The 25,157-nt window shown below is 37.6% G+C and overlaps 1 protein-coding gene across 1 annotated transcript in view; it reads right to left on the bottom strand.

The window, feature by feature from the left end:
* Positions 1 to 263: 263 nt before the first annotated feature.
* The window catches only part of TROVE2 (TROVE domain family, member 2), a 29,152-nt gene continuing 4,258 nt past the window's right edge, over positions 264 to 25,157 (bottom strand). Inside the window, exons 2-8 of the mRNA XM_006889520.1 lie at positions 13,621 to 13,841; positions 12,707 to 12,853; positions 12,299 to 12,436; positions 9,922 to 10,038; positions 8,265 to 8,378; positions 6,742 to 6,888; positions 264 to 1,048 (exon numbers count right to left, since the gene is read on the bottom strand). Of these exons, the coding sequence (XP_006889582.1) occupies positions 896 to 1,048; positions 6,742 to 6,888; positions 8,265 to 8,378; positions 9,922 to 10,038; positions 12,299 to 12,436; positions 12,707 to 12,853; positions 13,621 to 13,841 (1,037 nt within the window). The 3' untranslated portion in view covers positions 264 to 895. The remainder of the gene's footprint in view (positions 1,049 to 6,741; positions 6,889 to 8,264; positions 8,379 to 9,921; positions 10,039 to 12,298; positions 12,437 to 12,706; positions 12,854 to 13,620; positions 13,842 to 25,157) is intronic.

The raw sequence follows: 25,157 nt of genomic DNA, 5'->3' as shown, positions 1-25,157 counted from the left end.
CAGTTTAAAGTAAAAATTTCCAAAAGTAAGTAAAAAGCTAATCTGATTATTGTTGGAATTTTAATTGTTATACTTTTAATATTAGGATGGGCAAATTAAATGCTCAAAACATTTTGTGTTTTCAGAGCGAGTAAAAAGTAAGCATGAGAACATGTGCCAGTCACTTCCTATCAAGTCACACTTCTCACTCATGCTAATGAAACAAGAATAAAAACCCCAAATAAATTAGACTTCCTTCGCACATGCAAACTTTATGTTCTTCTCATCAGAAAGAAAATATAGTTCTCATTTAATAAGAAGGTTTGTTATTTTTATGATCTTAGAAGACTCTGAGAAGAATTGGTAAAATCTCATTATAATTCAATCAAAATGTCTTAGCATTTCCCATCTTTAGTATAAAAGTTTGCAGGTGATTTTCATACTCCATCACAGTTACATGGTCTAGTGCATCTTAGAGTATTTAGAAATTATCAAAGGTGACCTTTCTCGATGAAAACATCTGAGCAAATTTTTCACATAAGCTGTTAAAGTGTCATGATATGGAATTTCTTTTTGGTTCTCACCTTTTTGAAGTACAAATATTATTATTATTCCCCAGTGAAACAATTAACTATTCTAGTGTTCTACTATTTTACAGTGCCTATTAACAAGAAGTCTTCTTAGATAGAGGAAGCTAACACATTTTCTAATCCAAGTTCCCAAAATCTAGGTTAGTAGACAGAAAGAACTTTGGGTTTGTCTTACTTTTCCTCTTCTTGTTTTTTGGTAAAGTAACTTTCCATCATGTACTTACTATATCTCTTTCACTGGATTAAGAGTAGCTGAGAAGTAGCTATGATTTTTAGCAAGATCCATTGATAGCAATGGATCCCTTGGATTGTACTGGTGCTTATGGTTAAATCACATCTAATGTAAAATTTCTAATTACATCCAGAGCTCCAGAATCAAAGCCACACATATCCAACATGCCTCGATCATCAGGGTCTGCAATGGTAAAACCATTTGATGTCATTCCACAAACAATCAATTTGGCTGGAATACCCATTTTCTGTAAGGAAAGATCAAAATAATATTTAAAAATTACATTTCATTTAAAGAAAGACCAAATATTTTCTAGCATTAAAATATGTTAAAATTTTATATTATAGTTTTTTAATTACTAGTTCCCCACTGTTGTTGTGTACCATTGAGTTGGAACCAAAATATAGCTGACCCTCTAGCAGATTTTCAGAGGTTGTTAACTTAAGGAAAGAGATTGTCTATCCTTCACCCACAGAGCTGCTGGTGGATTCGAATGGCGTTGTCTTAAGGATTGCAATGCAGTTTTTTACCACTAGGGCACCAATGGCAATCCCCCCGTTGTTGTAGTTGTTTTGTTAAGTGTTATTGAGTCGTACGCTACTCATAGCGACCCTATGAACGAAAATCCTCGACACTTGTGTGCGTGACTTTCATCCTTTCCCCAGGTTCACAGGGTTTCTGGAGGTGAGCAATTTATAGAAGTGGATGCCACTCCTGCTGCCAAGCTAGTCTCTACAAAATCTGTCATCTTTTAGGGTAGAGTGTTCCATCAGCAGCATTGGGACTTGTTCTGTCAGGGTATTCTCAGAAGTAAAAATTTTCAACCAACACATCAAGCACTAGGAAAGTGAGTATTAGCATATACATTGTTGTTGTTATGTGCCGACGAGTCGCTTGCAACTCATAGTGACCCTATGTACAACAAACCTAAACTCTGCTCTGTCCTGTGCCAATAGCACTGTCTCTGACAGTCCCATCCCGATTACCCCAGTCACTGAATCAATCCACTTCATAGAGGGCCTTCCCCTTCTGAGCTGTCCGTCCACCCTCCCCAGCATGATGTCCTTCTCCAAGGACCGGCCTCTTCTTACAATATGTCCAAAGTATGTTAGACGGAGCCTCAGAATCCTTGCCTCCAAAGAGCCACCCGGTTTAACCCTTTCCAGGATGAATCTGTTTGTTTTCCTAGCAGTCCATGGTATTCTCAATACTCTTCTCCAGCACCACAGCTCAAAGGCATCAATTCTCCTTCTGTCCTCCTTGGTTATTGTCCAACTCTCTGATGCATAACAAGTGATTGGGAAGACCATGGCCTGTATCAGACGCACCTTAGTCTCCAGAGAAACACCACTGCTCTTCAGTACTTTGGAGAGGTTCCTAACAGCAGACTTTCCCACGGCAATGCGCCTTTTCATTTACTGGCTACTGGTGCCAAAAGTGTTGACTGTGGAGCCAAACAAACTAAAGCTGTGAACAATCTCAATCTCTTCACCATCTATCCTGATGCTTCCAATTGGCCCAGTGGTGAGAATCTGTCTTTTTGACATTGAGCCCCAATTCATATCGGAGGCTGCAGTCCTTGAACCTCTGCAGGAAGCACTTCAGGTCCTCGTCAGTTTCAGCAAGCAGGGTAGTGTCATCTGTATTCTTTGGATTTGTCAATTTAGCCTGTGATTTTGATATGTGAACAGTATTTACATGTTCCATGTGAGAACCTGTACTGAAATGGCAATTTAAGGTTAAGAGAAGTCCGTTTCATATTTTCAGATGTCCTGGGAAAAATCAATGTTAAACTTATAATTTAAGGTTAATTCAATTTTGAGAAAAATAATGACTGTGTACTATGTCAGACATGTTTTAATATTTATTTATTATAACCATCACAAACATAAGTAATATTACTACCATTTATAGTGAGTAATTTGCTCATGCTCACAGTGGTAAAAGAGATGGACTCAGGACTGGGAACCTAGGCTGTCTTGACTCCAAAATCTATTGTTTATTCTTGCTTAGTAAACTCAAACCTGCTTCTGAGTCTTCTGGAAAGCTTGTTAAAATAAACTTTGCTAAGTCTCATTAGTAGTTCCTGTTTCAGCAGTACTTTAATGGTTCCCAGAAATTTGCAGTTCTAAAAAGGTTTCAGGTGATACTAAGGTTGTTGGAAGAACCATATGAAAGGCTACTACTCTGCAGCAGTAAGTCCCTTTTCTGCTTACAGTCACATTTCAAGTATATTCCCCTACATTCAAGCGTTCTATAACCCATGAGGGCTAATGAGTATTATATTGGACAGTACAGATAATAGAACATCTCTATAATTTCACAAAGTCCTATTGGGGAGTACTGACTAGGAAACAGAAATATCTACATAACATAAGGTATAGCTTTTTATTAAGTTTTTCAGTTACAAATCTTTCATTTTTCAAAAGGTACTTCAAATCACCAAAATATTTAAAGTATTACTAACAAAACAAAGCACTCCATAGCCTGCACTATCCTTACAGATCGTTTCTGTAAGCCCACTGCAGTCACTGTGTCAATCCATTTTACAAGGGTCTGTCTCTATTTTACTGACTCTACTTTACCAATCATGATAATGTCTCTCTCAAGGGACTCCTTGCCTCCCAGTCCCAATAATACACCCAAAGAATATGAGATAAAGTCCTTCCATTTTTGCTTTCAAGGAGCATTCTGGTGGTATCTTTAAAACAGATTTGTTTGCTGTTGTTCACAGTATATTCACTATTCTTTGCCAACATCATAATTCAAACATGTAAATTTTGGTGGACACAGAACAATTCCTGGAAGCAGCCTATGATCAGGAACCAATGGTGATGAAGGAAGAAATTCAAACGGCACTGAAAGAATTAGCAAGAAATAAGGCCCCAAGAATTGATGGGATACCAACTGAAATATTTCAACAAACAGATAATGCTGTAGGGGTGCTCATCAAGCTATGGCAGGAAATTTGGGGGGCACTTAGCTGGCCAACCAACTGGAAGAGATTGCTACTTGTTCCCATTCCTAAAAAGGTGAGTCAAAAGAATGTGAAAATTACTGAACAATTTAATATTATATGCAAGTAAAATCTTGCTGAAGATAATTTAAAAATGGCTAGAATAGTACACTGAAAGAGAACTAGAAATTCAGGCTGGATTTAGAAGCTGAGGTACCAAAGATATTATTGTTGATGCCAGGTGAATCGTCACTGAAAGTGGAGAATACCTTAAGAATGTCTGTTTGTGTTTTATTGACTATAAAAAGGCATTTGTGTGGATAGTAACAAATAATGGCAGACAGTGAGAACATACTGGAAAAGCTTGAAATCTAGCAAATCTCAGATTTGCTCATCTCTAAATCTTGAAAGGCTTCATTTTAAAGTTTGCTCAGTATACAGCCTTAATAAATACGATGAAAGTACATAAGCCCAAGTTATACCTTTCCCAATTTAAAACCTTGTAGTAGTATTCCTTTATTCTGTTCAAATGACTGGTCTTTTTTCCTATGTACAGGTTCTGCATGAGCACAATTAAGTGTTAAGGAATTCCCATTCTTCTCAATGTTATCATAACAAAATATAATTTGTAATGATCAGCCTAGTCAACTGACTCTTCATAGTCAATAAGACACACATAAATATCTTTCTGGTAGTCTCTGTTTCTAGTCAAGACCCATATCGACATCAGCAGTAATATCGTTCATTCTATATTCTCTTCCATATGCACCCTGAATTTCTGGCAGCTCCTTGTCTCTGTAGTGTTGTAATGGTATCTGAATTATTTTCAGCAAGCTTTTATTCATGTGTGGTATCAATATTGTTTGTTATTTTCTATATGGATAATTTTTCTGTGAAATCGGTACAAATAGGGATCTCTCCAGTCAGTTAATCAGGCAGGCATCTTTCAAATTTCTTGGCATTGATAAATAAGTATGTCTAAGACTATCTCCGGTTTGTCCTGGAAAGGGTTAAACTGGGTGGCTCCTTGGAGGCAAGGATTCTGAGGCTCCATCTAACATACTTTGGACATGCTGTGAGGAGAGACCGGTCCTTGGCGAAGGACATCATGCTTGGGAGAGTGGAGGGACAGCACAGGAGGGGAAGGCCCTCTATGAGGTGGATTGATTCAGTGACTGGGATAATTGGGATGGGAGTGTCAGAGACAGTGCGATTGGCACGGGACAGAGCAGAGTTTAGGGCTGTTGTACACAGGGTCGCTATGAGTCGCAAGCGACTTGACGGCACATAACAACAACAAACAAAGACTATCTCCATTTGTTGAAACATCTCAATTGGTATTCCACCAATTCTAAGAGACTTGTTTTTTGTCAATGCCTTCACTGCAGCTTGGACTTCTTCCTTTAGTAGCATTAGTTCTGGACTATATGTTACCTTCAGAAATGGTTCATTACGGAGTGACTGTTTTGGTATCATCACTCTGTATTTCTTTAAAGTACATCCCCCACATATTCTTTCCCCACCTTTCCCCCCCCTTAGATTATTTTATACTAGTTTATTTACAAAGTTTGTATACATTGTTTTTCACCCTGGATTCTTCTCATTTCTTTCACCACCGCTCACTACCCATCAAATTGTGCGGTCCTGTGATTAACCCCTCTCCTATCCTCACCTCTCTGCTCCCATTCTCCCCTCCCTTAGATCTTCATCCTTAATCCATAATAATGGTCTTATACAGTATTTGACCATATGGGACCAAGTTAGTTCACTTAGCATAATGCTCTCCAGTTCCTCCCAAGTTAGGTAGTAAAATTTACAAGATCATTGCTCCTGCGTGCTGCATAGTATTCCATTGTGTGAATGTACCACAATTTCTCAATCTATTTGATTGTAGTTGGACATTTTGGCTATTTCCATGTTCTTGCGATGGTAAAGAACACTGCTGTGAACACTGGTATACAATTATGTTGTTCCCTATTTTGTACACAGAATCCTTTATCATTGCAACTTTAAGATTTTTCTTTAGGTCCTCCAGTTTGAGAAATGCTGAGTGTGTTTTTCCCTGCTGGTCTACAGACTCTAGGTCTTTGCACATATTATCAGAATTTTTCTTTGAATTTGTCTTCTCCAATTGACCTCAGAAACCTTCTTTCAGCTCATATACTTTCGCATTTCTTCCATTTATAAAGCTTAGCTACTCTATGTTCCAGAGCAAGTTTCAGAGTTCCTATTTTTAGTCTTTTTGTTCTTTCTTATCTTTTTATTGACCTTTTTGCTTTCTTCATGTACAATATCATCTTACAATTCAAGTCTTTGGGTATTAGTGTTCAATGAGCTATATCCATTATATCTACTTTTGAGATGGTCTCTAAATTTAGGTAGGTTATACTTCAGTTTTTTTTCAGACTGGTTTTCATTTTCTTCAGTTGAACTTGAATTTGTATGTTATCAACTGATTGAATTTTTTTCCCCCAGGGAACCCGTATTCTTGTTCTGACAGCTTATGTTGCGTTTTTCCCATTATTGTTTTCCATGGATGCAGTCCATTTGGTATCTCTGTACTCTAATGGGCAAGGAACGAATATAAATAAGTTAAAATACCTACTTATGTTATTTGCATAGGTTAGTATTAGATATATCTATCGGTAGAGGTGGTGGGAAAAAACTCATTTTAATGTGGCAAATACTTTTTTTTATTTTAAGTTCTCCTGCATTCATGATTGGCAATGGATGCAGAAGTTTTAACTAGGAATATTTTCTTTTTAAAAAGAATAGCAGGTACTTGGTGGCCTAGTGGTAAAGAACAGCACTGAGATTCCAAAGGCACGCAGTTCAAATCCACCAGCTGTTCCCCAGAAGGATGGACAGCTCCTTTTGTATGAAACCCTCTGAAAATCCTTTGAAGGTCAGCTTTAGGTCAGTTCCACCTCAATAGCATGACCACAAAAAGGGTGAGAAAAAAAAATTACTAAAATTAATTTTACCTTCCGATAGTCCCTTAGAGCAACAGCAGGATGAACACTTCCAGCAAAGGTCTCATTATCAGTGAATACAATGAAGACATCAGCAGCTGTGTTTGTTTTCTGAGCCCAGATCATTGGAAGAGAACAATCAGTTCCACCTGCTGGGATCTAACACAGAACAAGAAGATTTTTGTAAATAACTAAGCTTTTCTGTAAGTAAGGTTTTTGGTTTCCATATTAGTTAACACTATTTTTCACACTATCTTTCTGTTTAAAAATAGTATATAACCTACAACCATGAGAAGAGAAAATAGATGAGTGGGATCTTCTAAGACTCAAATCCCTATGCACATCCAAAAACTTCTCCAACAAGGTAAAAAAGGGAAGCCACAGACTGGGAAAAGTATTTGGTAAAGACATATCAGATAAGGGACTTATAGCCAGAATTTAGAAAGTACTTGAGTACCACAATAAGATAAGGGTAAATGATTCAATAGAAAAATGGGCACAGGATATGAACAGACACTTCACCAAAGAAGACATTCAGATGGCTAACAAGCACATGAAAAAATGTTCAAAATCCCTAGCTCTAAGAGATATGCAAATTAAAACAACTATGAGATATCATCTCACCCCAGTCAGAATAGCAAAATTTAACAGAACAACAAGAAACAAATGCTGGTGAGGTTGTAGAGAAACTGGGACCCTTATTCACTGTTGGTGGAAGTGTAAAATGGTGCAGCCACTGTGGAAGGCGGTATGGCACTTTCTCAAAAAGTTGGAAATAGAAATACCATTTGACCCAGCAATTCCAGTACTGGGAATATACCTCAAAGAGACCATAACTGACATCTAAGCAGATATATGCACACCCATGTTTATTGCAGCTTTGTTCACAATAGCAAGGAGTTGGAAACAGCCTAAGTGCCCATCAACAAATGAATGGATAGAGAAGCTGTGGTATATTCACACAATGGAATATTACGCTGCATTGAAAAACAAGGAACTCATAAAATATTATTCAAAATGGGTGACTCTGGAGGACATTATACTGAGTGAAGCATCTCAGTCACAAAGGGACAAATACTGCATGGTGCCACTGTAAAACAGGACTGATATCGGGGTTGGGGGGAGACTGAGAAAGATGGGTTAAAAAATGTATACTGCATTGAGACAGATAAGGGAGAAAACTGTTTCCGAGGGATAAGTGATTAAGTGTTTTTGTCATGACAGGAGTCCAGAGTGAAGGCTGCATAGTGGAGTGGACCTGGGGGAGGGTTTGTAAAACAATAAGAGAATTTTTCTTTAACTTTTCCAAGAGGGTAGTGTACTGGGGGGAAGGTTGGGAGGGAAGATAAGTGCAACAATGAATGAATGGAAACCCAAAGTCTCTAAATTTTCATTGAAATGAATAATAATTTTTTAAAATAAAGGCCTTCTTGAAGATTGTATATGCTTTCTTGATTTTGTTTCTCCTGAAAAAATGAAGATAAAACAATTCTTACAAAATGTATATTACGTAAATATAACAAACTAGTTTTTACCTGATTCATAGTCATTAGAACCTCTTGTAAAGTCATATCTGCAGTAACTTGACATGGTACCATTTCATCTGAAAAAGCAACTATGTAAGAATCTTTTTCTGTCCGTGTGACAACCTGAAAAATTCAATAATAGTAATTTTCAGCAAGTTCTGAGGAAATGAATATATAATGCATTGAGTGAATCCTGTAACAACTATAACTTAATGGACCTGCCTTGCTTTACCAGATCATGCAAGCTTTCAGCCTTTGACATGTGCAGTCTTACTTACCACCTTTCATTCATTTAAGGATATCTGGTGGCCTAATGGGTAAAGAGTTGTTATGCTGCCGAACTGAAAGCAGGCAGTCTGAGTCCAAGTGAGAAAGACAGGTAATCTCCTCCCATGAAGTTCAGAGGCTCTGGAGGTGAGCTGAGTTAGTTTTGACTCAATGACATTGAGTGAATGATCATTCAATTTCACAGAAAATATGAGGTTTTCATCTATGAGCAGTTTCCTCTTTATAAAGGTTCAGATACACAAGTTTTACTATATCCATAAACCCACAGCTCTAAGAGAAATACTCTATGACTTTTACTGTATTATTAAACCTGTATTATCCAATTTTGGAGTTGTATGTAATGGTAGTAAAATTTTCCAAGTATTTACCACAAAGAAACTAGTTTCTACAATTATTCTTTGAAGTTAAATGAATATATATCCATCTTCTCAGTTTATTAAATAAGGACAAGTGGCAAAGAAGAAAACTTAAGCAGCTTGCTTCTGATTTATTTGCTATCAGTGACAGAACTAAAGTTTTTGGATTGATCTTTGATCTTTTTAACTTTATAGTCTGCAATTTTTTCCTAAGCATTATCTGCTTTCTTAAAAATACTATAAATATATATATATTTTAGTTTTTGCCTATTAAGCTGTCTTTTATTTATTTATTTTCTTTCACCTGTTCTTGGGTGATGATTTTTGTTATTTCCATTCAAAAAACTTGATAACTTCCTAATTTGAGTTCTAACATTTATAAAAGAGTACATTAAAGGTTCAAAACAAAGTTCAACTTAAGAAATCTTACTCTCAATGAGTTCTTTATATGCTTTGTTTCTCCAGATTTCAACTTACATTAATATTATGAAATTTAGTCAATTCAATAAATAAATGAGTTCATGGAACAAAAGTTATAGTTGTGTATTCCCTTTTTTTATTGATTTGCTTACAGAGTTTGGTATACATTGTGTTTCACATTATTCTTCATTCACACTGTGTTTCATACAATCATTCTCATGTATGATATTTCATAAAATCAATCACCACTGGACCTTGCCCATCATAACTCTGTCTTTTGGCTTGGATCCTTCCCCTTTTCTTGCCTCCCTCCCTCAAACTGTGCAACACTGTGGTTTTAGTAGGGGCAAGTAATTTTTTTGTTGTAAAAATTTTCTATTCTTAACAATTCTTTAATAATGCTTTTTACAATATACTTAATAATACAGTTTAAAAATTGATTTTCAGCATTAGAAGGCTAGAATATTTGCCAAATATATGTGCCAACGCTAGAGAAACAAAAATAAGTGACAATTACTGATCATACCTAACGTTATAGTTTTGAACCATTCTAAGCATACTTTCAGAATAGAAAAACTGCTAGAATTTCTTAGTTTTCTCACCATGCACATTGCTGCAGCAACTGCACTAGCATTGAGTATGCTACCCAAAACTCTTTGGTTCATAGAAGCACTGACATCAACAGCTAGCAAGAAACGCTTTCCAGTTGGCTCAACCGTCTAAAGTAGGAAACAAAGAAAAACAATCATTAAATGCAATGACTGAAATTAGAAGTAGACTGAACTTTTAACAAATCATATGTGTTAAGCACTTTAACGTAGAAGACTCATTTTTTGACTGAATTGTTTCAACATACTTTCTTATAGTGAAATCAAACAAAATAACCTAGTTAATGATTTTATTTTAAGGAATCATCTACACACACAACAGTCTTTTTAAAAGTCTTTTCATATATGTAGAGCAAGAACTTCTAATAAGAAATTTTTAAAACAACAACAAAAAAATAACTTGGCTTTGAAATGGAATCTCTAGTCCTAAAAGACAAAATAATAAAACCCCTCCACAAAAACATACAAATCCCCCCAATTAAAAAAAAAATTAAAAAAAATCCACTTCTTATCAAAACAGAGGACATTTATTTCTTAAGAAAAACAAAAGAGAGAAGACTCTACAGGAACGAAAACTTTTAAACCTGGCAATTAAAAACGGTAATTATCACACTCATCAATTTGTTGTTGTTGTTGTCATATGCCATCTAGTCGCTTGCAACTCATAGCGACCCTCTAAACCCTGCTCTATCCTGTGCCAATCTCCCTACCTCTGACACACCCATCCCGATTACTCCAGTCACTGAATCAATCCACCTCACAGAGGGTCTTCCCCTTCTGCGCCATCCCTCCACCCTCCCAAGCATGATGTCCCTCTCCAAGGACCTCTTCCTCCTTACATGATGTCCGAAGTAAGTTAGACGAAGCCTCAGAATCCTTGCCTCCAAGGAGCAACCCTCTCCAGAGTGAATGTGTTTGTTTTCTTGGCAGTCCATGGTACATTCAATACTCTTCTCCAGCACCACAGCTCAAAGGCTTCTATCCTCCCTAGTCATTGTCCAACTCTCTGATGCATAACAAGTGACTGCAAAGACCATAGCCTGTATGAGATGCACCTTAGTCTCCAGAGTGACACCATTGCTCTTCAGTACCCTGGAGAGGTTCCTAACAGCAGACTTGCCCATCGCAATACATTTTTTGATTTCCTGGATACTGGTGCCAAGAGTGTTGACCGTGGAGCCAAGCAGACTAAAGTCGTTAACAATCTCTTCACCATCCATCCTGATGCTGCCAATTGGCCCAGTGGTGAGAATCATTGTCTTCTTTACATTGAGCTTCAAACCATATTGAAGGCTGCAGTCCTTGACCCTCTGCAGCAAGCATTTCAGATCCTCCTCAGTTTCAGCAAGCAGGGTTGTGTCATCTGCATAACGCAGATTGTTAATAGATCTTCCACCAATCCTGATGCCACACTTCTTACAGAGCCCAGCCTCCCAGATAATCTGTTCTGCATACAGGTTGAAAAGGTATGGAGATATGACACATCCCTGGCGTACGCCTTTCCCAATTTTGAACCATGCAGTGTTCTTTGCTCTGTTCTGACAACTGCCTCTTGGTCCAAGTATAGGTTTCGCATTAGCACGATTAAATGTTCTGGGATTCCCATTCTTCTCAGAGTCGACCACAGTTTGTTATGATCCACACAGTCAAACGCCTTTGCATAATCAATGAAACACAGAAATTCTTCTGGTATTTCCGGCTTTCAGCTATTTGTAAGATTCATTATATATACCCATAAGGGAGTTCTGGTGGCCTAGTGCCTAAAGGGGTTGTACTTCTAACCCAAAGGCAGCTGGTTCAATTCCACCAGTGGCTTCATAGGAGAATGAGGGGCAATCTCCATCAGTGCAATTTACAGTCTCTGAAAACCTTTTGGGAAAATCAGCGATGCCTTGGTTCTGACTCAACAGCACATAACAACAACAACAGTAACAGCAACAAATATCTATAGTTTATTAATTTCTTAATTATTTGCTATTTCACATTTACAGCAATAGTAAAAAATCCGCTCTCCAATTACTTTTGAATTGATGGTAAATGTTTAGTAGTACAATGTGAAATACAAGGTGAGGTATAAAGTGAACAGTAAAACTGGTGTAATGGCTAAAGCTATTTATCAACTTGACTGAGCCATAATTTTGGCACTTACATAGTGATGTCATCATCCTCCATTTTATTATGTGATCTGATCATCCATTTTACAGAATGCTTATATTTACTTTCATGATCTAATATGTAGAACTAGAAACATTGGTAAGAAGTAGATGCATTTATAAGAACTAAAGAAAACAAGTAAACATCTAACCCAAAATAGTTTTAATTATTAATACAAAATTAAAATATTTTATATAATATAAAATTAAATCATTACCTTAAATGTTTTGTAAAAAGCATCATCTAATGCTTTCAAGATTTCATTATCAGGGTGCCACTTCAGTTTTCCTTTGAGTCCATGTCCTGTTTTGTAAGTTTCTAGTGCAAGTAAAACATGAAATGGATGTATGCGTGCCTAGAAACATGACAACAGAAAACAAATGCAAAATTTAAGTTAAAACAGCAGCAATTATGTATCTTTTTGGGTTTTCATCTTCTTGATTTTACATGAAAACAGCTTTCAAGAAAATAACGTTATATTAACCTTATATTTAAGAGTCAAATGTAATCTGGTTTCAGAAAAAGATTTCAGAACACCTAAAAATGGCATTGATTGCATTTCTAAAATTTAGAAGCAAATATTTCAAATTAGTGTTAGGTAAGAAAAGGCATTAAAAATGCTCACCTTTTTTAACAATTTTTCATTACACAGTTTTTCACATATTAAAGATACTTCTGAATTTCCTGGTTCAAGTACTGAATTGGCAGTCATCTTTCCTAGATTCCTCAGCAATGCAGTGAGAGGCATTTCTTGCAACAAAGCTTTCCATATCTATTGAGGTAATACAGATAGAAACATACAGAGTTGGTTTAATAGGTGAAATGTAATATATTCTCTAAGCCTTTAATGTGGGGTTCAGAGCACTCTGAGAACAAAACTGTGCTGTTTAAAGGGTTAGCAAATACACTAACATGTTCTCTACTAGGATAAGGAAGTGAACTATATTGAAACTAATCAGAGAAAAAAAAATTGTTAAGGCTTAACCAGAATATTTTCTAAAGCAGAATTATACTTACTGATTGCCAAGTACATTCCACATATTTGTAAAAAGTGTTCTAAATAAATAGGCTGTTCTTAATAACATAAATATTTTAAAAATTGAATATATAATTAAACATTTTTTTAAAAAAGTATATTCACATTTAACCATAAAAAACCAAAGGTGTTGTCACTGAATCAATTCTGACTCATTGTACCAGTATGTGCTAGAGGAGAACTGCTTCATGGTGTTTTTCTGGGGGAGCCCTGGTGGCCTAGAGCTGCAATCCCAAAGGCATGTGGTTCGAATCCAATAGCTGCTCTGTGAGAGAAGGATGGGCAGTTAACTGTGCTATGAACTGCCTCTGAAAATCCTCCATAGGGTCACCTATGGGTTGGTTCCAATGGTACACAACAAAAATCACCACTGCCTTCACAGACATTGACTGTAGGCTACTTTCTATGGCACTGCTGGGTGAGTTCAAACTACCACACTCAAGGGAGCAGTTGAGCACAAACCATTCAGGGGCTTATTTAATTACATATTATCATTTACTCACCTCTTTAGACTTTAAGTGATTTGTGAGAAGATGTTCTCTAACTAACCTATGTTCTTCTATTAGATGAATGACTTCGAGTTCATCTTTTGTTCGCTTCACTTTCTCTACAGCTTCCAGATATTTTAGTAATTTTTCAGTCTCCACAGAAAGTGCTTTTTCCTTATACAATTCATGGACCTCTTTCCAGCCCTTTGTGATGTATTTGGTCACAATGGCAAGTCCTTAACAAAATAAAGAATTAAAACAATAGAATTAACAGATAAAAAAGCCTGAACATGTTAACACAGAATGTATTATCTTTTATGAACATTATATGAACATTTTGGGGAAATATCCTAAATTATTTTATTAGAGAGCTGTTTTTAAATTTTTACTGAGATACCAGACATAGAAATTTTGGCAGCTAATATCTACTTTTTTTGGTTAAGAAGGACAATTGAGAGAGGCCTCCTTATTAAGGAGCACTCTGGTTCCACTTCCTCCAAGATAAATTTTTAATACTCTTTGCCAGCATTGCAATTCAAAAGCATCAATTATTTTTTAGTCTTTCTTTTTCCAACTTTCAGATGTTTAGGCAGCAACTGAAAGTAACTGAGCAGTGGCTTGGATCAGGTGTACTTTAGCATTTAAAAAACTATCCTTATTCTTTATCATTTTGAAGAGGTCCTTGACAGCAGATCTGCCAAAAGCAACACATTTTTTGATTTCTTGACTGGTTGATTGTGTACCCAAGTAAAATGAAATTGCTGACAACTTCAATCTTTACTCCACCCATCATGATGTTAACTATTGGACCAGTGGAGAAAATATCTCTTTCCTTGACATTGATATAGGATATATATATTGGAGGTTTAAGTCTTTGATTTTTTTTTCAGCTGCAAGGGCTTCATGTTTTCTTCATTTTCTGCAAATAGGGTTGTGCCATCTACATAACACAGGCTACTGATGAGTCTTCTTCCAACCTTGATGCTATTTTTGTTCATATAGTCTAGCATCTCAAATGATTTGCTCAGAATAGAGTGAATGGGTATGGAGAAAGGATAAAATCCTGACACACATCCTTCCTGATGTGATGGAACTATATACGCAGACTTCATCTGATGAACTACACAGGAATCAGAGTGACAACATCTGTGGAAAAAGTCAATGGAGCAGCTAAATATGAGCAGTCAAAACAAAGGGAGAGGCTGACTGTGGAAAAGACCATCAATTACTAATGTGCAATTCCAAACTGAAGATGAAGAAAATGAAAACAAGTCCAAGAGAACCAAAATATAGGGGAGCTCTGGTGGCCTAGTGGCAAGAAACTGAACTGCAATCCCAGAGGAACACGGTTCGAATCCACCAGATGCTCTGCCGGAGAAGGAGGCGCAATATCCTCCTGTACCAGTCAGATCTGATTTGACGGTACACGTACACAAAATTAAAAAAAAAAAACAAAACAAAAACAAAACCAAAATATAACCTTGAGTCTATTGCAACTGAATTTATAAAACATCTACCTCAAAAATAGATGTGATGCTCTGAACATTAATAGCTAAAGACTAGACAAGTTGTGGGATGATATCAAAGACATCATCTATGGAGAAAGAGAAGACTAAATGGATACCAGAAGAGACCCTGAAATTTGCATTATAATGTAGAGACCAAAACAAAGGAAAGAAATATTGAAGTAAAAGAAAATGTTCCTTTTTTAACAATGTTTTTACTCTGCTAAAACTTCCACCTGCCATGTGAGTGACCTCTGCATGACTGTCTAAAGGACAGACACCTTGAAAAGGCCTGTCTGGTGATGACCAAGGACCTAAGCAGACAGAGGACATCTTCAAAGAAGAAAACCAGTGGCACATGTTCTATGATAACTCCGACAGCTAACCAGAAAGATGCCATCTTGAAAGACAAATGAGTGTGCCTACTGAATTGCATAATCTCTCTTTTTTGGAAGATAACCCTTCCTTTCCCTCCTAAGAGTGCTGAATATGCTGCACTGCAATCCCAGAGGTACGCGGTTCAAATCCACCAGATGCTCTGCTGGAGAAGGAGGAGGCAATCTCCTCCTATGCCAGTCAGATCTGATTTGATGGTACACAGAAAAAAAAAAGAGTGCTTAATAAAATGAGTTTTTACTCAAATCCTTAACCTAACCTACAAATCTCTCCTTAGAACCTTCGCTTCTGGAGACAGATTTGGGAAGCTCATATCCTGTCTCCTATATGTTGTTATGTGCTGTTAAGTCAATTGTGACTCATAGCCAAGGCATGAATGACAAATCTGAACCTCATCCTATCCTGTCTCCCCCCTCACCAACTACAATATTCTTGAGCCCATTGTTACAATCACTATGTTAGTCTAACTTGTTAAGGGTGTGTTATTCTTATTTTGACCCTCCACCTTTCTAAGCACGATGACCTTCTGCAAGGATTGGATCCTCCTAACAACATGACCAAAGTATGTGAGATGAAGTGTCACTATCCTTGTTTCCAAGAAACCTCCTGGCTATACTTTCTCAAAGATAGACTTATTTATTCTCTTGGAAGTCCATGGGATACCCAGTACAGTTCCCTAACACCACAATTAAAAGGCATCAATTCTTCTTCATCCTTAGTCACTGTCCAACTTTCAGATGTGTAGCAAGTAAATAAAAAAAAAATATCCTGGCACACATAATAAGACATCTGCTTTTTCAATTCCAACTCATCTCCACGACAGGTTGTGCTGGAGACAGAACCATGTTTTCCTGGCAACATTCTTTTATTATTAATTTTAATGAAACTTTACAGAGATTTTGGATTTCCATTCATTGTTGTACTTTTCTACCTGCCTATCCCTCCCCTCCAGTTCGTTCTTCTCTTTGAAAAGTAAAAGTCTTTGATTGTTATACAATCCCTCCCCCCCAAGTCCACTCCACTATGCAGCCTTCATTCTGGACTCCTGTCATGACAATACCTAATCATATATATCTTTTTAAACAGTTCTCTCTCTCATCTGTTTGAATGCAGTATACATAATTTATCCGATCTTTCTAGTCTTTCTCCCAACCCCATGCCAGTCCCGTTTTACAACACTGGCACTAAGCAGTATTTGTCCTTTTGTGACTGAGATATTTCACTCAGCATATGTCCTCCAGGATCATCTGTTGAATAATATTTCATGAGTTCCTTGTTTTTCAATGCAGCGTAGTAGTCCATTGTGTGAATATACAACAGCTTCTCTTTCCATTTGTTTGTTGATGGGCACTTAGGTTGTTTCCAACTCCTTGCTATTGTGAACAAAGCTGTGATAAACATGGGTGTGCATATATCTATTTGGGTGGCAGTTATGGTATCTTTGGGGTATATTCCCAGTAGTGGAATTGCTGGGTCAAATGGTATTTCTATTTGTAACTTTTTGAGAAAGTGCCATACTGCCTTCCATAGTGGCTGCACCATTTTACACTTCCACCAACAGTGAATCTCTCTCCACAACCTCGCCAGCATTTGTTGTTTGCTGTTCTGTTAAATTTTGCTATTCTGACTGGGGTGAGATGATATCTCATAGTTGTTTTAATTTGCATCTCTCTTAGAGCTAGGGATTTTTAACATTTCTTCATGTGTTTGTTGGCCATTTGAATGTCTTCTTTGGTGACATGTCTGTTCAAATTCTTTGCCCATTTTTCAATTGGGTTGTTTACCTTGATCTTGTTGTAGTGCTTGAGTATTTTATAAATTCTAGATATAAGTCCCTTACTTGACATGTTATTACCAAATACTTTTTCCCAGTCTTCCTTTTTTACCCTTTTGGAGAAGTTTTTGGATGTGCCATAGAGATTTGATTCTTAGAGGGTCCCATTCATTTATTTTATCCTCTCCTGGTTGTAGATTTTTCAGGATGCTTGGAAGACTGTTGATGTTGTGGATTAGGATGTCTACAGTTCTTTCAAGCTTTTCTTTAATAAAGTTTATAGTCCTTGGTTTTAGTCCTAGGTCCATGATCCACCTTGAGTTGGTTTTGTGTATGGAATGAGGTGTGGATCTTGCTTGAGTCTTCTGTAGATATTTTTCCAATTTTGCCAACCCTGGTAACATTCTTATTTTTAAAATGCTGGCAAAGAATTTCCCCACATAAAACATCACCAGAAGGAGCTCTGGTGGCATAGTGTAAGAAGTGGCGCTGCAAACTTGAAGGCACAGAGTTTGAATCCACTAGCTGCTCTGTGGGAGAAGGATGGGCAGCCTCCTCCCTTGTGATTAACTGCCTCTGAAAACCTGCTGGAGGCTCTGACCTCTGTTACAAATTCTTTTATTCAAAGTCAGAACTAACTGAGGAGCTTCTAGACTATTAGAACTATGTCACCTTCCAGATTTTGACAGAAAATCTTATTATTGCCCAAAATAAGTTTTCATGTAAGCATGTCTTCTAAAAAAATCTACTAGCTGCTCCAAAGAAGAGCGACGGGTAATTTTCCAATTTCCTTCTGTGCAAGTAAAATTTATAGCCTCTGAAAATCTAGAGGGTCAATTATGAGTCAATTCTGACTTGACGGTATATGACAACTACAACATATAAAGACTGCACATTATTAGGACATTAGAGTATTACATATTTGCAGCTTACTTAGAGTTTGTTTCAGAATTCTTTTTAGTCTGAAAAGCTTGTTACTATGTTGCTAGATGACACAGAGTTGGTCGGCTCTGATTCTTAGCAACTCTATGTACAACGCAATTAAATACTGCCAGGTCTTACAGCACCCTTAATTACTGCTGTCCTTAAGCCTACTGCTGTAGTCACTGTATCAATCCATTTCATTAAGGGTTGTCTCTTTTATTCCTGACTCTCTACTTTACTAAGCATGATGTCTTTTTCCAGGACTGCATCTTCCTATGACCAAATCCAAAGTGTGTGACATGGACTCTCACCATATCTGCTTTTGAAGGATCATCCTCACAGCACTTCTTTCAAGACAGATTTTTTTTTTTATTGTTTTGGCATTCCATGGTTTATTAAAAATTCTCCACCAGCTTTTTTCTGGTCACTGTGGTGCTAAGAACCATGAGGAGCAAAGTCTCCAACAACACCCTCTATGAGGCAGTGCAGGAGCCTGGCATGGTAACCAGTGTGAATGCACAAAGATATCTGAAACAGTGAAGCTGCAAAGCAGTCTGAAGAACTATGACCCTCGGAAGGACAAATGCTTCTTGGGGAACCATCAGGCTTATGTCTGCCTCATGCCTGAAGTTTGCAGGGTGTGTGCTTGCGGATCAGCAGCATGGCAATAAAGCTAATGCTGTGGATATCCCCAACGGAGACATTGAAAGGGCTGAAAAAACTCAACAAGAATAAGAAGCTGGCCGAGCATTACCTGAAAAAGCTGAACATAGAAACTCCGTATGCTTAGCTATTCATACCACCACTAGGAACATATCCAAGGGAAATCAGAACTAAGACACAAACAGATCTGTACACTAATGTTCACAGCAGTGTTAATTCACCATTATAAGAGCATGGAAACAGCCAAAATGTCCAACTACAACTGATTGGATTGAAACATTGTGGTCCATTCACACAATGAATACTATTGCAGCACTCAGGAGCCGTGATTTTGAAAAATACTACATAACTTGGGAGAGAATGGAGAGCATTACGCTGAATTACTCAGTCTCATAAGGACAAATGCTATATAAAACTAGTATTGTAAAAACAGAAGAATAACTAGTAAAACATGTATGGGGATGCAAGGGTGGGAAGAAGTGGGAGCAGAGAGGAGAGGATGGGTAAGGGCAAAACTACAGGGTTTCACAGTTTGGTGGGTAGAGCGAGGGGGTGAAGGAAATGGGATGGATCTAGCGGGGACCAGATTTGGTAATGACGGGCTAGGTCCAATGGTGATTGGCATTATAAAACATAATGTATGGGAATGATTGTATGAAGTATAATAAGAATGAAGAATAGTGTGAAATACTATGTATATGAACTTTATGAGCAAACCATATAACATAAAAGAAGGAAAAAAAAAGTTGACCAAGAAGTATGATGCTTTTTTGGCCTCTGAGGTCCTCATTAAGCAGATTATCAAAAGCAAAAACACACACACATACAAACCAAACAACTCTCTGCTAACATCATAATTCAAAGGCATCAATTCTTTAGTCTAGGTTATTCACTGTCAACTTTCATATGCATATGAAATGATAGAAAAAAAATATCAAGGCTTAGATTTGGTGTACTTTAGACTTTAAACTGACATCCTCACTCTCTAGCACTTTCAGAGGCTCTTGGCAGCCACTGAAATATGTTGATATTTCACAAGGGATGCAACAAAATCCTTGACAACTTCAATTTTTTTCTCTGTTTATCATGGTGTTGCTTATTGGTCAAGTATGAGGATTTTTGTTTCCTTGAAACTGAGGTATAATTTACATGGAAGGTTGGAGTCTTTGATCTTTATCATTAAGTGCTAGTTATCTTTGTTTTCAACAAAGTTGTACCATCTTTGTATCACAGGTTGTTAATGAGTATTCCTTTAATCTTTCCCATGGTCACATAGTCTTTTTGGATTATTTACTCAGACTGAATTAAATATGGTGAAAGGATATAAAAGCATTAAAAGATGGAAAGAATACACAAAGTCACAGTACGCAAAAGAAGAGGTTAATATGCAAGCATTTTAGAAAGTAGCATGTGGTTATTGTTACTGTGTGCTATATAGTCACAACCACTCAAAGTTGACCCTCCAGCGCATTTTTAGAGGCTATAAATCCCATAGGAGGAGACTGCCCACCCTCCCAAGGAGCAGCCGGTAGATTTAAATCATGAGCTTCTTACCTCTATGCCACCAGAGCCCTCTTTAAAAAAAAAGAAAAAAGAGAAAAAAAAAAAGTAGCATTAAGAATCCCAATAGTACTGAAGGAAAACATCCAAGCTGCACTGGGTGCAATAAATGTTTCTTGTGTGAAATGCTTATCACATTTGCCTAACATGTGAAAGGCCCAAAACAAAGCAGAAGGAATAGGTTTATGATTAGTATTAACATACATGGTTTCAAGCATGCTTTTGGCCTTCAACTCTACTTAAGAATGAAATAATCTTATATTTGGGAGTAAGGAGCCCTGATGGTATATCATGTGTCAGGTTCCTCACAGTGGTTTAAATCTACCAGCTACTCCACAGAAGAAAGACAGGCAATCTCCTCCTAGAAAGATTTGTAGCCTTGGAAACCCAATGGAAGGTAGCTGTGAGTTGGAATTGACTGTAGAGCACCAGGTTTGTGCCTTTGATTATGTAATTTCTCATTTTATAGATCAAAGACCAGAATAATTATTTGTACAAGTTCAGAAATACATTTGAAATACATTCAGAAATATATTAGAGCTAGCATCTGTGCAGTCATCCTCCTAGTTTCGTATTCATTCCACACAACCTTTAAACACATAAAGCTAGATATCTATGTTCTTTGTATAGAGAATCACAGATTTCAAAGTAACAAAACCATGATGATTAGGTAGACGTTTTATGATCTTAGTTAGAAAAAGCCTTTCCTGATTTAAAACAAAATTTCAAATCCATGAAGAAAAAACCAAATTTGAGTATAATAAGGTTTCCAAACTATAGTCTATTAGAAATACCCAACCTCAAGTTGAAGGACAGAGAATGAGAAGAAATGCATGTAATGTATAGAATAAAAGTTAACTCTTATACGTACTGTACCACACTACATCATGTACCCCAACAGTACCCATTAATGGAGGTACTCAATAAATCTTTGTTGAACCAATGAGTGGTGACCATAGTATTAAAAATAGTAACAGATGACTGTTGTTATGTGCCATCAAGTTGCTTGCGACTCTTTGTGACCCTATGTACAAGTGCCCTAAACCCTGCTCTATCCTGTGCCAACCTCACTGTCTCTGACACACTCACTGTCTCTGATGCCCCAATCACTAAATTGATCCACCTCATTGAGGGTCTTCTTCTATGTATGTATGAGACAACCAAAAGATACAATAATGAAATCCCCAGATACAATCAATACAAATAAGCAGGTGCAAACTAAAAAAAGACATAATTTTTCAGTTAATCATAGTGGTAAAGAATTGTGCTACTAATGCAAAGGCATGCTGTTCAAATTCATCAGCTACTCCCTGGGAGAAAGATGGGCATCTTCTCCCAGGCTATTTATTAACTATCTCTGAAAATTTGCTGGAGGGTCAGCAATGAGTAAGTTCTGACTTGATGGTTACTGTTGCTGCTGTTAAATGTTGTTGAACATGACTCCTAGCGACCCCATAAACAAAAGACCTGGACTGTGTACTATAACTATCATCATTTCTCTATAGTTTCCAGAGGCATGTGGTTTAGGAAGTGGATGCCACTTCTGCTTCCAAACCTGAATCAATTTGGGAGCTCCACCAAACTGTCCATGAGGGGTAACCGTTATGGCACACCAATAGCACAGCATTCAGCACTATGCTGTTGTTGTTATGTGCCGTCTAGTTACTTGCGACTCATAGCGACCCTATGTTCAACAGCCCTAAACTCTACTGTCCTGCACCAATCGCACTGTCTCTGCACACCCACCCCAATTACCCCAGTCACTGAATCAATAAACCTCATAGAGGGCCTTCCCCTCCTGCGCCATCCCTCCACCCTCCCAAGCATGATGTCCCTTCTCCAAGGACTGGTCCGTCCTTACAACATGTCCAAAGTATGTCAGACGAAGCCCAGAATCCTTGCCTCCAAGGAGCAGCCTGGTTTAACCCTCTCCAGGATGAATTTGTTTGTTTTCCTAGCAGTCCATGGTACCCTCAATGCTCTTCTCCAGTACCACAGCTCAGAGGCATCAATTCTCCTTCTATCTTCCCTAGTCATTATCCAACTCTCTGATGCATAACAAGTGACTGCAAAGACCATAGCCTGTATCAGATGCACCTTAGTTTCCAGAGTGACACCATTGCTCTTCAGTACCCTGGAGAGGTCCCTAACAGCAGACTTTCTCATCACAATACGTTTTTTGATTTCCTGGCTACTGGTGCCGAGAGTGTTGACTGTGGAGCCAAGCAGACTAAAGTTGTTAACAATCTCTTCACCATCCATCTGCCAATTGGTCCAGTGGTGAGACATTGAGCCTCAATCCATACTGAATAGCAGCTCCAAATTACTTCAGTACAGAAAAATGACAGACAAGTGCTGTACTATTTAGAAGAATGTTCATCCCAAACACAATTAATACCAGGCCTGAGGGCAGCCAACCTGGCTGACTCTAAACAAAATGGCTTCCAGCTCACAGCTCATTGTTAGCTAAATCCTGGCAAATTCAATCAGCTCACACCCAACTGTGAAGGGGGAGAGACCAACCAACCAATCCATACCGGACCCTCATCAAGGTAAGAGAAACCAGATTCCAGAATTCAGCCCCTTGACACATGAGCCTCCAAACATGTCTTTGTTGTTGTTATGTGCTATCTGAGTTGCTTATGACCCAACAACATAGACTAACTGCATTGTTCTTGTATTTCTCTATTACGATTTAACCATTATTGAAGTAGTAACTCTATACAAATTACTTTCTTGCAGTAAGTAAAATAATTAGAAAATACTTAATTTCCTATCTCCTAGCAAGAGATTGTTGCCATTGTTATGCGCTGCTGAGTAGGAAACAGATCAGAGGCTGTAAATTGCTAGGGAAAGAGACTGGCCATCCTTCTGTGCAGCATCTGATGGATTTGAACTGTATGCCTTTCATCTGGCAGCACAATTCCTTACCACTAAGCTACCAGAGCTCCCCATAAAGAGGTTAGTAAAACGAAATAATTTATAGTGTATTTATACAATGATTATATATATATATCTATACACATGAATTTCTACTTAACAAGTAAATTAATTGAAACAAAATAGTTTTATTAAAAATGACAATATGAGGGAGCTCTGGTGGCCTAGTGGCAAGACGCTGCACTGCAATCCCAGTAGTACGCGGTTCAAATCCACCAGATGCTCTGCTGGAGAAGCAGGGGGCAATCTCCTCCTGTACCAGTCAGATCTGATTTGACAATACACGTAAAAATAATACATTTTAAAAAAAAAAGACAATATATAGTCCAATATGCTTAGAAAAATTCTAAAGTAAGATACAGAACACTATGCTCAGTGATTTTTTTTAAAGGGAAGGACTTACACATTCTGCATTTCTGAAGTGTTTTTTTAAAAGGCACATTATTTGCTAACCAGAAAACTAAAAATAGAAAGGTACATGTGTATGTAAATGCCACCAGCAATTTAATTCTTAAATATAATTTGAAAAAGTCCATTTTATAGTTAAAATGTGGTAAAATAGGAAATGACTAAGAGTTTAGGGAGCGTTGGTGGCCTAGTGGGCTAGCTGTACTTCCAACCCTTTAAAGGCAAGCAAGCGGTTTAAATTCATTAGCTGCTCCATGGGCTAAAGATGGGCAGTCTCTGATTTACAGTCCTGCAAACCTGCTGGAGGGTCTGGTTCTTACTCAATGCAATGACAGTGGAGTTTGTAAGTGAATATGTCGTACAGTCAAGTCTGTGAAAACCAGAACCTGTCTAAGACAGAAACTTGCCAATGAGGAACACTGAAAAACTGTTCACTAATTTTTTTGACAGAAGAATCGGAAGCTTCCACTACAAGATAAAGGTAAACAACCCAATTAAAAAATGGGCACAGAATATGAACAGACATTTCACCAAAGAAGACATTCAGATGGCCAACAAACACATGAAGAAATGTTCAAAATCCCTAGCTCTGAGAGATGCAAATCAAAACAACTATGTAAGAATAGCAAAATTTAACAGAACAGCAAACAACAAAAGGTGGCAAAGCTGCAGAGAAACTGGAACTCTTATTTACTGTTGGTGGCATTGTAAAATGGTGTAACCACTAAAGAGGGAACTATGGCATTTATGCAAAAAGTTGGAAATAGAAATATCATTTGACCCAGCAGTTCTACTCTGGGAATATATCCCAAAGAAGCCAGAACTGCCACCCAACCAGATATATGCACACCCATGTTTATTGCTGCTGTGTTCACAATAGCAAAGAGATGGAGACAACCTAAGTGCCTGCCCATCAACAAACGAATAGATAAGAGAAACTGTGGTATAGTCACACAATGGAATACTATGCTGCATTGAAAAACAAGGAACTCATGAAATATTATACAAAATAGGTGCCCATGGAGGACATTATACTGAGTGAAATATCTCAGTCACAAAAGGACAAATAGTGCATAGTATCACTGTTGTAAATCAGGACTGACATAGGGGTTGGTGGGAAACTAAGAGTGGATAAATAATGTATACTGCATTGAAACAGATGAGGAAGAGAACTGTTTAGGAGGAATTGTTGTTGTTATGTGCTGTCAAGTCGCTTGCAACTCATAGTGACCCTATGTACAACAGCCCTAAACTCTGCTCTGTCCTGTCCTGTACCAATTAACACCGTCTCAAATACACCCATCCTGATTACCCCAGTCACTGAATCAATCCACCTCATAGAGGGTCTTCCCCTCCTGCACTGTCCCTCCACCCTCCCAAGC

Source organism: Elephantulus edwardii, unplaced genomic scaffold (assembly GCF_000299155.1).
Source record: "Elephantulus edwardii isolate Elephantulus edwardi_28Jun2011 unplaced genomic scaffold, EleEdw1.0 scaffold00078, whole genome shotgun sequence".
NCBI lineage: Eukaryota > Metazoa > Chordata > Mammalia > Macroscelidea > Macroscelididae > Elephantulus > Elephantulus edwardii.
Note: the sequence above shows the minus strand (reverse complement) of the source record. Positions and strands in the feature narration are given on the sequence as shown.